At 39.7% G+C, this 17013-nt stretch overlaps 1 protein-coding gene across 1 annotated transcript in view; it reads right to left on the bottom strand.

The window, feature by feature from the left end:
• Positions 1-17013, bottom strand: part of LOC140234202 (probable 3',5'-cyclic phosphodiesterase pde-5) — a 116031-nt gene that overhangs the window by 78801 nt on the left and 20217 nt on the right. The window contains exon 3 of the mRNA XM_072314269.1: positions 12902-13147. Coding sequence (XP_072170370.1) covers positions 12902-13147 — 246 coding nt within the window. The remainder of the gene's footprint in view (positions 1-12901; positions 13148-17013) is intronic.

Here is a 17013-nt window from a genome sequence, read left to right as displayed (position 1 = left end):
TCAGTCTTCAGAAGGTTTGTTATTCTAAAGGTTTGTTAATTTAAAAACAAAGTAAGGTTTGTAATTCAGACAGTACGTAAGCACAAACCTCTCTTGCAGTTTCTGATTAACAAACAATATTTCATTTTTGGATTAATGAACCTTCTGATCAATAAACCTGATTTGATTTTTTGACTAACGCCCTTCCGGAATAACAAAAATCATCCGCCAACGCAACAAGGTCACGGACATTCAGAAGAATTCAGAGTTGCCGATACGAGGACAAGATGGTAATGTCCAGAGCAAATTTACACCAGGCCCTGCTGTGTTCAAGGCCCAAATTGTATGAATTCATATGTCACAGATTAAGACAATGAATCTAGAAAGCATGCACACATACACACACACACACACACACACACACACACACACACACACACACACACACACACACACACAGGAGATTATAAAGCATTTGTAATATGATACCTTCCCCCTCCCCCATCAAACCCTGAGTAGAGAGAGATCCCTCCCTTGAATCCAAATGATATCCCCCCCCCCCCCCCACAAACACACACAAAAAGAAAGTATGGGTGCTAGGACAAGCTGATTGAATGTGATAAGAAGCAAATGAATACGGTGTAGAGAGGAGCTAAAATCAAAGATATAAATAAGTTCACATCTTCTTTAGATAGTAAAGCAACACACCAAAACTTCACTACAAAAAATCTGCAGAAAATAAAAATAAACCAGCAATTCCTGCAATAATGCTGATGCACAATTTTTGTTGAGCATGATGGGCATTCTTGTATGAGTTTCATGTGTAGTGCTGCCTTTACTCTGAGGGCTCTCAAAAAAAAAAAATTAAAGAAACATCGTGCACAAATGAAAAAACAAACAAACAAACATGAAAACAGACTCCAACAAGAAGAGACATGTATGAAATGGCATAGATGCTTGTTCTTGCTGTTGAAACTTTTGGTATAAAGAATTTCACCAAAAAATGCATTTGTTTTCTTTTCAAGACTTGTGGTACAATCTACTTTGCCCAAACAAAAAAACCCACAAAAAACCACGAAAAAAAAAATAAAAGAGGCAAGGGAAGAACAAATTATTACGCTTTTGCAGAGATTCTATTCTTAATTTCCTTACTTTCCCTGGATCACGAAACCCATTCCAGATTTTTTCCTAGGCATACCTTCACTGGGGTCATTGGAGAATGTAGGTTATCAACAAAGTCACATTGCTTCAAGAGGTTGAGAGTTGTGAATTTCTGACGTATAGCCAGATCATCTTTCCAAATTATACAAATCAATAATTTGGGAACGAATATAACAGTGATCTGAAGAGAGGCAAAATGGTGTCAGTTAACCACAGGATTTGAAAAAACAGAAATTATCATTCAAAACTGCCACGTAAAAACAAGGCAAGGATACACAGGTGTAGCTTCTCGTTTCATGCAACCACAACTGCTAGGATATTGTGGGCAGGGAAACCGACAAACCGCAGTCTAGACGATGAAAGTCAAACTTCTGTGATTGAATCTCCTGTTCGTATTCACAAGACCTTGTTCCTATTTCTGATGGAATTAAAACTGTTCGGGGGGGGGGGGGGATCATCCGACGCACCTTTGCCATTCAAGAGAAATAAGGGTAAGCAGAGATCTCTGTGACGTGGGAAAAAAAAGCAGTCTGAAAACTAATCAAAGGATTTCTTCTTTTTCTCCTCACTCTGGTGTAGTCAAGATGTAAAGACTAGCTTCTGATTTAAACAGCTGGCTAGCAACCTTATTCTGGTCACACCGCATTTTAATGAAAAGCGCTTTACAATGCGAGTCGTATGTAATCTTTCGATAACTTTCAGCGATGGGGTCATACTTTAGGGATCGTGGGGGAAAATCATTCCTCCACTCCATCTTATTAGAAGTTGATGTTTCAAGTTTTAATGACATCTGATACTCTTTCAATACTGTTAAAGGGAGTGTATAGTATGGAGATGAGGATTGGGCTTTTAGCTTTTTGCCAGATACCAAGAAACCACTTATGAAATAGTACAGAGCATGCCATTCTAAGAGTAATTCAAAGTTCATTTGATGAAAATCGGTGTCGGAATGGCTGAGACATTCAAAAACAAAGTAAAACAAAGCAATCATAATAAAAGATAGGTTCCACCTGTTATTAGTATCACTCTGTTTTGGATATCTCAGCCAGTTCAAGACCAATTTTCAGCAAATAAATTGTAAATTCCTCCTGGAATTACGTGCTCTTTCATACTTCATAAGAGGTTACTTATCAACTCACCAAAAAATGTTGGAAATGTGAAGTTAGGTCTTAACCAAAACTACATAACCCCTTTAAGGTAATTTCTATTATCTGTCATGCAATCTGGTACTTAGCAGGGGCAGCTGAACTGGTGGGGGGGGGGGGAGCAGTTACAGCTGAGGAACCGTTCCTCATTATAAGAACACAAACTTGATTATGCAGTAACACATTTCCAACCAGCCTCAAATGTGGTCAAATGGAAAGTCTACATGTTCGCTTAATTTTCAGGAGAGAGATTCAATTCTGGCTGACCACAAGAGAAAGAGGTGCACCTAGCCAAAGTCAAATGGTGAGAGCCAGCATGTGACCAGGCATTATATTTCATGACAAAAAAGAGCAGAATTTATTCATGACCAGTTCTGTTCTCTACTTGCAGACAGCCACAGACATGATGCATACAAAACTACTCATGAACTCTTGATTACAAGGCTTGATTTCTTTCTTATAGTGTAACATGATTCCACAAGAAGTAACATAACATGCAAAACATGAACAACTAACGCAACTTCCCTAACACAAAAAGATTGCATCATACAGCGCTGATACCAAATATTCACCTAGTTTGATGAAACATTCTAAACAAAACTCTCTTCTCTTTTTTTTATACCCTGTTTTGGACACTGTTTTAAAGTTTTACAAGCTCTGATAATTCCCACTAGCATGCAGTCAACAGAGCCTATGTCAATCTCACACAATTAAAAAGTTTACAATTTTCAGTCACACTACAACAAAGTACCTCAAACACCCAAAAGCATATCATAAAATGAAATGACGTTATGCAGGAAATAACAGTCTCATGTAAATATTGTGAAAAAATCTGTCAAAGAGCGATTTGTAAGATTAGTAAAGATGTCGCAAATTAAGTCTTGGAATAAAATGTCCCTCATTTTGAAAAGAAAAAAAAAACAAACAAAAAAACATAATCAAGATAATGTGTTGCAACACATAATGGTACATATACAGGCAGTTCTAACTTTTGTCTATGGTTAATGCCACAAAGAAGTAAGAAAACACGTGTTTGGCAGAAACCTCAGTATTCACTTCTCTCTCTCTCTCTCTTGGGTGGTGGTGGTGATAGTGGCAGTGGGGGATCTTTTTTTTAACACTTTAAGTATCAAAGGGAAGATGGAAAGTAAAAACTGTTGTCCTTGAGTCCAATTCCTCACAAGACTGATGCAAATGGATTCCAAATAGACCCTAATTCAATTTTCTCTACATCCGAGCACTCTCATGCTTTTCTACTTACGGAATAAAAACAAGTGTCCACATTTTAATTTGACATGATTCTTAAGAGTGATATTAACACAGTCCAATAATCGTCACATAAATCATGACTGCACAATACCAGTTTCATATATGTGTGTGTACACATATATGTAAACACATATTATATATTTTTTTAGAGGGCAGATTAGAGATAATGAATTATGATACAAATATTATGTCTATGTCTTGTTTCTCTATGCAGTTATCCGGTGCTACTAAGTTAAAAATGACGATAGGATTATATACTGCAATGACCAAACTGATCCAGTTATCTACATGTGCACAGTTGATTTCAGCAAATTTGTTCCAAGAACACACATGTAGGTATGCGAACTGCCCTTGAGGCCGTTCAGAACATGTTCCAACGTTTGTGTGAGAACGGGGCCCTTTCTCTCTCTCTCTCTCTCTCTCTCTCCTACAGCAGTGAGACTACAAATAAGCTGTGAGGAGTGAAAGTATTGAGTGGTGTAGGCAGGAATCATCTCGCAAACTCAATAGCTGATCGATGCGGGGTAACCATGACGATGGCCTCTTGTTTACAATATCAGCCATCGCGGTGTGCCGATATATTGCACCTGTGTTTGATTTCCGTGCGAGTGGGGGGGGGGGGGGGAGTGGGGACGGCAGGATGAAATAGAAGTGGAGAAATAGAAACGTTACACCTGGTATCACTAATGCAATTAGGCAATTAAAGGACGGAAAAGGTAGGGTAGACGTCATTGGTGGTGTTCTTGTGAGTGCGCACTTAGGTGGTAAGACAAAGCCGATTACTCGCATCAGCAAATTGGTGGGATGGACGGAAAATGCGCCTTACTTCTCTGGTAGCAGAGAGAGCAGTAATAATAAGCAAAAGAAAAAGAGAGGAATTTCTTGTCATTTGCTTGGCCCAAGGTTTCAGTATCATATGGCAGGACATCGTGTTGACATTTTTGGAGCGGAGGCAAGATGTTTTTTTTTTTTCCTTTCTTTTGAATGCAATTAAGAAGATGGAATTACATACATGCAGGAGTTTAGATGGCAAATGATGTAAAAGGAGACCACTTGCACGTCTGCCAGCTTTGCTGTCACTTAAGTGGTCGCAAAAAGGTCGACATTGTAAACAGAATTGATCGCACTACCTAGTTTACTACATTTCAGCACAATTCACGATCTATTCCTGAATAATTTACTTACATGTGTATGTGTGTGTGTGTGTGTGTGTGTGTGTGTGTGTGTTACTCAATTGTGCTTTATAGAATACTTTGAAAATTATTTGTTTCTCTTGGTTTGTCTTGCTCATATTTTATGACATAGGGAGCCTGATGAATTCTGAAATATGCATTTCTGGAACATGTTGGCATAAATAATGATGAATATTCCAAGGTACTGAATGTTCAGTTAACAATATGATAAATTTATCAAATATAAAGAATATCACTGTATTTCCATTTTTAAGTTTGCGCTTGGTGAAATACAACAGAAAATACCACAAAATGATCTTTCTGCCGGACCATCACTCATGCCAGGACAGTTCTTTCTACTGCATCTCATTCTTAAATGATGTCCTACGTTTGTGTGAAATGTATATAATGCAGTTTTGTATTTGTATTGTCATTTGTGCTGTGTACTTGTTTTCATGTAAGTATTTTACAATGAGTGACAAGAAATCATGGAAACTGGCAGAGAAACAAACCATACCATCAAATTTGGATATGTTTTCATTTTCTGCCAGGTTTAGCGGAGGAAGGACAGGGTTGTGCTAGGGGTATATAGGGGTCGGAGTTGGGAAGAATCTTGGGGTAAAAGCCTCTGCAAGCTATCAGTCTTCTTTGTTGATTGCATGGTTTTCCTTGTTAAGAGCCAAAAGTATAGGGAAACTACCACCGCCCCATCCCCCCCCCCCCATGGTCTCTCAATGAGGTTCAACATGCGTCATATCAAGTCCATCTTGAAAATAGAAGTGGGAGGGGGACACACACAGAAAACAATGCTCAACTAAAGACTTAACCCGATGAAGACTAGTCCCAAGTATACTCAGACAGGTGCCTATGGCAACTGCATGTTAGAGCAAAGTGAGCTCATCCTAAATGGATTAAACGACTTGCAATGGTAACACATAGAAGAGAGTGCCTTTACGCTAAAAGGAATCACAGAATTTAACTCCACTAATCATTAAAAATGCTCGAGAAACAAATGAGATGAAAATTCCTTCTCCACCATCGCTGTGACCCATCATTTGAAATCACAGATAAAATTGCACATCACTCCTCCCCCAACCCTCCAGAGAATCAATCTTCTATGGGGGTAAAGATGTGTGGGAGTGAAGATGAATTTTTTATTCACCAGAAATGATGTGACTGCCAACTGGTTTGAACAGAAATATATCTTTCATGATTCAGTTCTCCCTGACTCCTTAATACAGTTGAACCTCTATTATCCGGCCTCCCTTAATCCGGATCTCTCTATTATCCGGACGCAATCTCGCCGTGATTTTTTAATCTTTTTTTAATAATTACGGGAGGAAACACACATGAATCACATATACTTGATACATTTCTTAATAATTATTTAGGTAAATCATCCCAAGAATTTATAAAAGAAAATGATTTCCGCTTGCAAACACGAACCTCTATTTTGGGGTCTGTTACTGAGTGTAACAATGAAAAGGTCGCAGTATACACATTACTACATGTGGTACTACAATGGGCTACATCAGTACATGTGTATGTGTATGTACCATAGAGCTCTATTATACGGTATGTACATGTATAAAGCATTGAGTCTCCCGTATCCGGCCAAATCCCTTATCCGGATGAGCCCCGGTCACGACTTGTCCGTATACCAGAGGTTCAACTGTACTAAGAAGCACAAAAACATTAACAAAAAAGAACTAAAAACAACAAAGCATGTTGTGACTTGTTACTTAGTATTAATGTAGTGGAAAAGTGAGCAAAGAAAATGGGATTCCATCGGGATTCGAACCCGAGACCTCCGGATTGCTAGACCGGTGCTCTACCGACTGAGCTATAGAAAGCCCTAGTGCAGTGTTCGTCCCAGAAACCCTTAATTCTCAATGCTCGGGTGGTCAGAAGCTATAGCAGTGTGTTTGTGTGTGACACACACGCACACACTTGAACCTGGCATAAACCCGAAGGATAATTCAACTTGGGGATAAATGCGAGGGATCACCGAAGTGATGCAGCTTTTTGAGTTTGTAACAAATAAAGACAGAAAAAACTGACCAGAAAGAATATAAATTATTAGTGGAAAAGTGAGCAAAGAAAATGGGATTCCATCGGGATTCGAACCCGAGACCTCCGGATTGCTAGACCGGTGCTCTACCGACTGAGCTATAGAAAGCCCTAGTGCAGTGTTCGTCCCAGAAACCCTTAATTCTCAATGCTCGGGTGGTCAGAAGCTATAGCAGTGTGTTTGTGTGTGACACACACGCACACACTTGAACCTGGCATAAACCCGAAGGATAATTCAACTTGGGGATAAATGCGAGGGATCACCGAAGTGATGCAGCTTTTTGAGTTTGTAACAAATAAAGACAGAAAAAACTGACCAGAAAGAATATAAATTATTAGTGGAAAAGTGAGCAAAGAAAATGGGATTCCATCGGGATTCGAACCCGAGACCTCCGGATTGCTAGACCGGTGCTCTACCGACTGAGCTATAGAAAGCCCTAGTGCAGTGTTCGTCCCAGAAACCCTTAATTCTCAATGCTCGGGTGGTCAGAAGCTATAGCAGTGTGTTTGTGTGTGACACACACGCACACACTTGAACCTGGCATAAACCCGAAGGATAATTCAACTTGGGGATAAATGCGAGGGATCACCGAAGTGATGCAGCTTTTTGAGTTTGTAACAAATAAAGACAGAAAAAACTGACCAGAAAGAATATAAATTATTAGTGGAAAAGTGAGCAAAGAAAATGGGATTCCATCGGGATTCGAACCCGAGACCTCCGGATTGCTAGACCGGTGCTCTACCGACTGAGCTATAGAAAGCCCTAGTGCAGTGTTCGTCCCAGAAACCCTTAATTCTCAATGCTCGGGTGGTCAGAAGCTATAGCAGTGTGTTTGTGTGTGACACACACGCACACACTTGAACCTGGCATAAACCCGAAGGATAATTCAACTTGGGGATAAATGCGAGGGATCACCGAAGTGATGCAGCTTTTTGAGTTTGTAACAAATAAAGACAGAAAAAACTGACCAGAAAGAATATAAATTATTAGTGGAAAAGTGAGCAAAGAAAATGGGATTCCATCGGGATTCGAACCCGAGACCTCCGGATTGCTAGACCGGTGCTCTACCGACTGAGCTATAGAAAGCCCTAGTGCAGTGTTCGTCCCAGAAACCCTTAATTCTCAATGCTCGGGTGGTCAGAAGCTATAGCAGTGTGTTTGTGTGTGACACACACGCACACACTTGAACCTGGCATAAACCCGAAGGATAATTCAACTTGGGGATAAATGCGAGGGATCACCGAAGTGATGCAGCTTTTTGAGTTTGTAACAAATAAAGACAGAAAAAAGCTTCTGACCACCCGAGCATTGAGAATTAAGGGTTTCTGGGACGAACACTGCACTAGGGCTTTCTATAGCTCAGTCGGTAGAGCACCGGTCTAGCAATCCGGAGGTCTCGGGTTCGAATCCCGATGGAATCCCATTTTCTTTGCTCACTTTTCCACTAATAATTTATATTCTTTCTGGTCAGTTTTTTCTGTCTTTATTTGTTACAAACTCAAAAAGCTGCATCACTTCGGTGATCCCTCGCATTTATCCCCAAGTTGAATTATCCTTCGGGTTTATGCCAGGTTCAAGTGTGTGCGTGTGTGTCACACACAAACACACTGCTATAGCTTCTGACCACCCGAGCATTGAGAATCAAGGGTTTCTGGGACGAACACTGCACTAGGGCTTTCTATAGCTCAGTCGGTAGAGCACCGGTCTAGCAATCCGGAGGTCTCGGGTTCGAATCCCGATGGAATCCCATTTTCTTTGCTCACTTTTCCACTAATAATTTATATTCTTTCTGGTCAGTTTTTTCTGTCTTTATTTGTTACAAACTCAAAAAGCTGCATCACTTCGGTGATCCCTCGCATTTATCCCCAAGTTGAATTATCCTTCGGGTTTATGCCAGGTTCAAGTGTGTGCGTGTGTGTCACACACAAACACACTGCTATAGCTTCTGACCACCCGAGCATTGAGAATTAAGGGTTTCTGGGACGAACACTGCACTAGGGCTTTCTATAGCTCAGTCGGTAGAGCACCGGTCTAGCAATCCGGAGGTCTCGGGTTCGAATCCCGATGGAATCCCATTTTCTTTGCTCACTTTTCCACTAATAATTTATATTCTTTCTGGTCAGTTTTTTCTGTCTTTATTTGTTACAAACTCAAAAAGCTGCATCACTTCGGTGATCCCTCGCATTTATCCCCAAGTTGAATTATCCTTCGGGTTTATGCCAGGTTCAAGTGTGTGCGTGTGTGTCACACACAAACACACTGCTATAGCTTCTGACCACCCGAGCATTGAGAATTAAGGGTTTCTGGGACGAACACTGCACTAGGGCTTTCTATAGCTCAGTCGGTAGAGCACCGGTCTAGCAATCCGGAGGTCTCGGGTTCGAATCCCGATGGAATCCCATTTTCTTTGCTCACTTTTCCACTAATAATTTATATTCTTTCTGGTCAGTTTTTTCTGTCTTTATTTGTTACAAACTCAAAAAGCTGCATCACTTCGGTGATCCCTCGCATTTATCCCCAAGTTGAATTATCCTTCGGGTTTATGCCAGGTTCAAGTGTGTGCGTGTGTGTCACACACAAACACACTGCTATAGCTTCTGACCACCCGAGCATTGAGAATTAAGGGTTTCTGGGACGAACACTGCACTAGGGCTTTCTATAGCTCAGTCGGTAGAGCACCGGTCTAGCAATCCGGAGGTCTCGGGTTCGAATCCCGATGGAATCCCATTTTCTTTGCTCACTTTTCCACTAATAATTTATATTCTTTCTGGTCAGTTTTTTCTGTCTTTATTTGTTACAAACTCAAAAAGCTGCATCACTTCGGTGATCCCTCGCATTTATCCCCAAGTTGAATTATCCTTCGGGTTTATGCCAGGTTCAAGTGTGTGCGTGTGTGTCACACACAAACACACTGCTATAGCTTCTGACCACCCGAGCATTGAGAATTAAGGGTTTCTGGGACGAACACTGCACTAGGGCTTTCTATAGCTCAGTCGGTAGAGCACCGGTCTAGCAATCCGGAGGTCTCGGGTTCGAATCCCGATGGAATCCCATTTTCTTTGCTCACTTTTCCACTAATAATTTATATTCTTTCTGGTCAGTTTTTTCTGTCTTTATTTGTTACAAACTCAAAAAGCTGCATCACTTCGGTGATCCCTCGCATTTATCCCCAAGTTGAATTATCCTTCGGGTTTATGCCAGGTTCAAGTGTGTGCGTGTGTGTCACACACAAACACACTGCTATAGCTTCTGACCACCCGAGCATTGAGAATTAAGGGTTTCTGGGACGAACACTGCACTAGGGCTTTCTATAGCTCAGTCGGTAGAGCACCGGTCTAGCAATCCGGAGGTCTCGGGTTCGAATCCCGATGGAATCCCATTTTCTTTGCTCACTTTTCCACTAATAATTTATATTCTTTCTGGTCAGTTTTTTCTGTCTTTATTAGTATTAATGTACATACATTTGTTCATCATAGCTTTGGGTGTATCACACAGTGGGGTAGCACTAATGTATGTATGATGATTTTATCTACATGTATAAATGCTCAACAAAATCTTCAAAACAAGGGCATGACAAGCTAGAAACCAGCTACTAAATATTGTCCCAACTGCTTGTCACACAAATTCTGGAATATATATCACAATTCGGACTGAAGAAAGTGAAACAACACATCTCCAATTTTCTAAACGTGAAGTAAAAACATGGACAGTGCTAAGTGTGTTAGAAATAACATGACTATCTTGTGGACATCATGAAATATGTGTGGCTGGGTTTAACAGCCAAGTTTTACAGACACAAACTCACATATAAATATAACTACATTGTATCTTTAGATAGAGGCAGATATCAATACACTTATACACACACAAACACACACAAACATATACAGGAGATATATAAACTGACAGACAAAAATACATAGATATAGATAGGCATATACTATATATTGAAATAATTATGAACATTATCAATTTATCACAATATTTCAAGTTTTTATATCAAAAGCCTAAGGAGGGGAGAGGGAACAAGAATCGTGACATTTGTGCTTACTGGGAATATCATATTCATTCCTTTAGTCCTAATTAATTTGTACCTGAGCAGCATAGAGGCACAAGTGTGGATCATATTGCTCATTATTTGCAGCAACTTAAAGGAATACCAACTTTAAACACAATATCTAATTTGAAAAGTGGTGAGCTCTAAAGGTGCTGCATGCTTTTGGTATCTCTGATAAGGTTCAGAAATGAATTGTTGACCAAAATGATAGGATATGATTGATTAATACTTGAAAGAAAAAGAAATGAAAACTTTCAACTGATTTCATTTACCACTCAATGTGTCCAACACTGAGTTGTGTTAAAATACAGAATTTAAGAAATGGTCTAACATGGCAAGCTGACAATTGTTCTTAGATATCCTGATATCTTGAGATCTGTCCACATTAATGCTTTAACAGAAGTTACGTTTCCATGGAAACCTGCAAGTCTTAAAAGCTTTAACTTTTCAAAAAGTCTTCCTTAATGTCTCTCTCTCTCTTTCTCTGCTTTATTACATCTACAACATCAGCATAATATGACCATTTAATCAATTTCTGAAATTTAAGGGAGAAGGTATTTCTGTACTGTTTCATATTTTGGTTACCAAATGTATTGCTATATTTGAGAAATATGAAACGAACTAAACTGAAACTGATAGCAGCAGCATGATTTTTAGACACTTTGTACATTTATTATCAAAATGTTTCTTCATTTACATTGTACCTCTTTGTGCTTCTTGACTTAAGAGGAAACTGTACCATAATACTACTCGACCAGCAAATTTTAGCACATCTTTTTTTTTTTTTTTTTTTTTTAAATGGAGCCACCCATCGGAACATTAAAAATGTCTGCTAAAAACTTAAAATGCACACACACACACACACACACACACACACACACAAACAAGCCTTGGTGTATGGCTGGAAAAGTCCTTCAGAGAGGTGGAGCTAATGGATATACGTGCACATATGTGCACTGTTGTTTCTATTTGCTTTTTTGCGTGCAAAGTCCTTTTAGTCCTAACATAATGCATGTATACGTATATTTCCCTTGACAAACATCTACAGTGTATATGATTCACTCATGCATTTAATGAAAGAGATGGAGAGAAAGAAGAAAAAAAAAAGAGGCAAGAAGGGTCCCCGTGCATGAAAATAAGAGTGTGGCCACCGTTAAAATGATTAAGTATTTCAATTTTTAATTATTTTTCCCTTTTTTTTTGGAGATTATCAGATACGTTCCTAGTTGCGGAGTAAAATAAATAAAGTGACTGCCTTTGTTTATTTCTTTGTATTAACTGAAGGCATTTTTTTTTCTTATATGTAGTGTCACTTACTCCTCATGAGTTCAGGAACCACTTTATAACTTTACTCCATCAACACAACACAATGTACCTTTCTACCTTTAGTCTATCCCATTCAGACCACACATCGTACCATACTCTTCTTGAGATCATACAGCTATTAATCCAAGCCTACTTCCTCCAACCACAGATCGTCTTTCTACAGTAACATCTAGATCTATCACAAATGTCTCCCATCAAGCAGTATTGCCCCCATCCCAAGTGGTTCTGCCCCCTCCTCAAGTGATATTGCCCACTTTCCCAAGTGATATACCCACCTCCCTAAGTGGTATTACCCACTTCCATGAGAGGTATTACCCACTTCCCCGAGTTGCATTACCCGTACCTCCCCAAGTGGTATAAACAGCTCACCAAGTGATATTACTCACCTCCTCAAGTGGTATAACCCACCTTCCCAAGTGCTATTACCCACTTCCCAAGTGGTTTAACCCACCTCCATAAGTGGTACACATATTACGCACCTCCCCAAGTGGTATACCCATATCCCCAAGTGCTATTACTCACTTCCCCAAGTGCTATTACCCACCTCCCCAAGTGGTATAACCCACTTCCCCAAGTGACATAACCCACCTCCCCACGTGATATAACCCACCTTCCCAATTGGTATTACCCACCTCTATGAGTGGTATTACCCCCCTTGACTTACCCATCAAGTTGCTGAGATCCAGTCGGGGGCTGGGCGGTCCCTGGATGCTGCTCATGGCGGAGGATGCGGAGGAGGTGGAGTTTGGGGCGGGGCCGTTGCTCGTCTGCACCTGCAGCTTGCGCTGCTGGGCCTGGTGTCGCGGGCTGCGCCGTGCGCTCGGCTGCTTGGGGCGAGAAGCTTGGCGACGCACCGATGCCAACCAGCGCTCCAGCTGCTCGGCGGAGGAGTGGGAGACCACGTAGTCCTCCAGAAATTGGGGGTTCTCCGAGAGGTAGTGGCGGATGTGTTCCTGGACAATGTGCTCTGTGTCGGTGAGAACCACAGATACCAAGACAAGTTAACACCTCCATCAAATGAGCGTAACTACAAGAATTCCTCAGAAAATTTCACAGGCAATTGCATAACTATACTAACTATATTTCTAAAAGAGCAGAACTTTTCAAAAGAGCATAACCTATGAACATGTTCTTCTGCACTGCAAGAGCTTCTGATATGCTTGATAATAATGCACAGTAAAAAGAATAAAAAAAAATCTTTTGACTCTTGATTTGAAGACTGCTACACTTAGGGATTTCCTGATTTCTAAGTCTATGGGAATTTTAGAATTCAGCATGAAATGGGTTAATTAAGTATTTGTTTACAGGTTGGGATTCATAGAAGAGTGTCTTTTTGTGCAATTAGACCCTGTTTATGATTTTCTTTTTATGCACAATTTCTGTGCACCAAGAATAAAATGCCTGAAAACATTCTAACCATCAAAGAAGAGGATAGATGAATACGCAATGCCCAGGTAGAATTATGCCTTACCAAAGTCAACACAAGTTGACAGATGTTCCCACCTCACTCTGTTTACATTATATATCGTATGACAGTTAAAAGACAGCAACACATCAGACTTGAAGGCGCTATTTATAGCAAGTAAATGATGAAATGAAAAAAATGATGAAGAAATGAAAAATTAATGCACTACACAGATTTTTTTTTTTTTTAAAGAGTAAACAACATACACGCAATAAATGTTCTCTGCAAGTTTGCATGGTCAGAGGATCAGGTTCTGTTGCTTTGTGGTCCATCACGTAGGTGTTATTATTATTATTATTTATTCGACCAGGTAAAGAATATAACATGAAACAAAAACCAGAATGAACATTACAAAGGATACACTGTCCTGTACACGTTACACAAAATGAAAATGAAATGAATGGAGACTACATGAGGGTCAGGGCACACAGAAGTATTGCTCGTAGGCATGTGAACCCACACATGTTGCCCCTAAGAAACATTTAACAATCATTAAAAAATTATCACTCAACCCCTGATCCCCAACCCTTAACTCCATAATCCTTATCAAACTTCAAAACATTAAAAAAAACACTATACAATTCCAATATAAAAGGTCTTTCTCGAATGGATGTAGATTATTTCTAAAACCACACGCAGCCATGAAAGATTGTGGACTGCTATTCAACAAAGACAGAAATATGAACCTACGACTGACGTAGGAAAGGATAAGATATGAACTCAGGAGAGGGAAAAAGGGCTGCTATAGAATAAGATATCTTATGTTTTGAATGTCATATTTAACCCGTTGAAGATGAGTCCCGAGTATACTCGGGCAGGTGTCTATGGGAAATGCATGTTGTAGCAAAATCAGCCCATCCTCAATGGGTTAACATAAGACAGTTATAGACAGTTATAGACTTGTCAATGAATATAAAAGAGATTTAAAGAAATAATCATACATTTTTATCTGGGGCTATGGGAAGATGTCTTCCTAGTATTCAAAGATAGTGTATGGAAGTTTACAAATGAAACATGCTTTTTTTTTCACTGCTGAATGTGATATGGTATGAATATTTACATGCACATCATCCTAATGCTGGTCTCTATCGACACACAAATAAGATAAAGACGTTGCAGAAGTAGAAAAGAGCTCACAAGAAGAGTGAAGCTCACCTAATGGGGGAAAAAAAGGACAATTTTCTCTAAATTTAGCATGCTTTCCCCCTTCTTCGAGTGTCTCATTTCACCCTGGATGCTATCAACCGAAGCGAGTGCGACAGGTTGTTTAGCGCGCTCCGTGTTTCGAGCCTCGTCGGCTCTCCCCTAAAAGGTCTTCATCCATGCCGTATCACCTCTCACGCCACCCACGCGTGCAATCAGGCGACAGACCTACCCGTCCATCAAGCCAGTGTGCAGCCACACACCTTGCATATAGATGCCTACCCCTTTGGGTCAGACTTGAATTGAATTGCCCCAAATCAGCAACTTGTCACTTCAATGAAGTATATCAACTGGGACAACCATCAGAAGGCATGATACAAGGACATACCTGTATTACCTTTTCTGCTTTCAAGTTAATGTTCAATGTCATCTCTAACTCATTCCCTACCAGACTTTTGTACAAGACACCTGGGTCAGTATTCAATTCATAATTGAGAAAAAGTAAAATTTCCCTTGGTATTTGGCTTGGCTATTAAGTAGTTGGCGTATATTATATTAGATCTCGACTTTAAAATAGGTGACAGCAAAGTAAGAAACAAAAACAAAAATTAAGCACAGTTGCGATGTCACTCACATCGGCTGAATCAATAGCTGGCAAACAATTCTGTGTAAGAACTCTCTATGGCTATCTGCATGTTATCAAAAAAATGGCATAGTCGCTATGTGCAGTGAATTTCTATGGGTTTTATGTGCATGCCGCGTAGTTAGAACTTCGACCGGATGATTGAGATGATGATTGGAGTGCCATCATCCATTTGTTGAAAGCATCTCGTGATGTAAAACATACGGACAGACCCTATCAACTGATGAGATTGGATCAGTTGTGTTGCTCTAAGGTGAGATGTTCTGTGATATGAGTTGGGTTATGTGTTGCATTCCTTCATGACTGATGCGATACATTATATTTGATTGGTTCAGTTTTAAGCTATTTAAGAAAAGCTGTCGATCCTAGAGGGAGATAAATCAGATGGCGGCTAATTTCTTGATGGTAATTGTGATGATGAAAAATAATGGAGCTATTTCTAAAAACATGTCAAGAGGCAACAAATTTGCATCTAAGAGTAAGTTATGAATAGTTTTGATAGATATAGACAGACAGACAGACAGACAGATAGATAGATAGATAGATAAATAAATGAATAAATAAATAAATAAATACATAGATCAGATGGATAAAAGATAAATAGATATATACATAGATCAGATAGATAACAAAGATAGATAGATAGACGGATAGATCTATAGATAGAAAGATAGAGAGAGAGAGAGATACTTGTAGATAGATCTATAGATAGATAGATAGAAAAATAGATAGACATACGTATAGATAGATAAATAAACAGATAGATAGATGGATTGATATCTGTGATGTTTTACTGGTTGTTGTTTTACAGCTTTATACGGGGCCTGGAATGATAAAATCACCTCTAATAAACTGAATGGGAAGAAGCCAACATAGTTATTTTGAAAACTGGATGGCACCAGATAGATTGCGGGTGTACACGTACAAGCAACAGCGTAGCGTTTGTCTCCCGCAGAAATTCCAGATCTGTCATATCTAGAGGCAAGTTGGTATTATTCAGACATGCAGACTGTACAAGTAGGACAGGTTGAAAAGGCTCTTGACAAGTCTCCACGCTGTTCATAAGCCGCAACTTAGAATTGTTTGGCAGCTCCATTCCAATCTCCGTTCCACCTGCGCTTTTTAATTACACCGGACTCGTTTATTTTCTTTCCCTCGCCAGTTCCTGCACCCCCTGGGTATATCTGGACGGTGTGTTTGTACAAGATTTTACCATCTTTCCTTCTCTTTCATTCTTCATCACAAACAGAAATGCAGTGTCAAAACAAGATGCTGTGATTAGACAACAAACTGTTACCATATTTTTCTGCCCTCTAGATAATAGAGAAGAGATAACAAGGGTCTACTATTCCTCTTGTCAAGCTGGTCTGCTCAGTCTCAACTATAAATTTCAGAATAAAACTGAAAATTGGCATCAAAGAAGTGTCTACACTACTGCAATGCAAGAAGGAAGTATAATACTGTTATATCGTCGCTGGGGTGACAAGATTTTGTATCTGAAATTTTGGTGAAAATGACTTTTTTGGATTAATGGTCAAATAATTGGTTAAGTGATGTCCTGTCCAAATCCTAACTGTCTTAC

Source organism: Diadema setosum, chromosome 10 (genome assembly GCF_964275005.1).
Source record: "Diadema setosum chromosome 10, eeDiaSeto1, whole genome shotgun sequence".
Lineage (NCBI taxonomy): Eukaryota > Metazoa > Echinodermata > Echinoidea > Diadematoida > Diadematidae > Diadema > Diadema setosum.
This window is presented reverse-complemented; position numbering and strand designations above follow the sequence as displayed.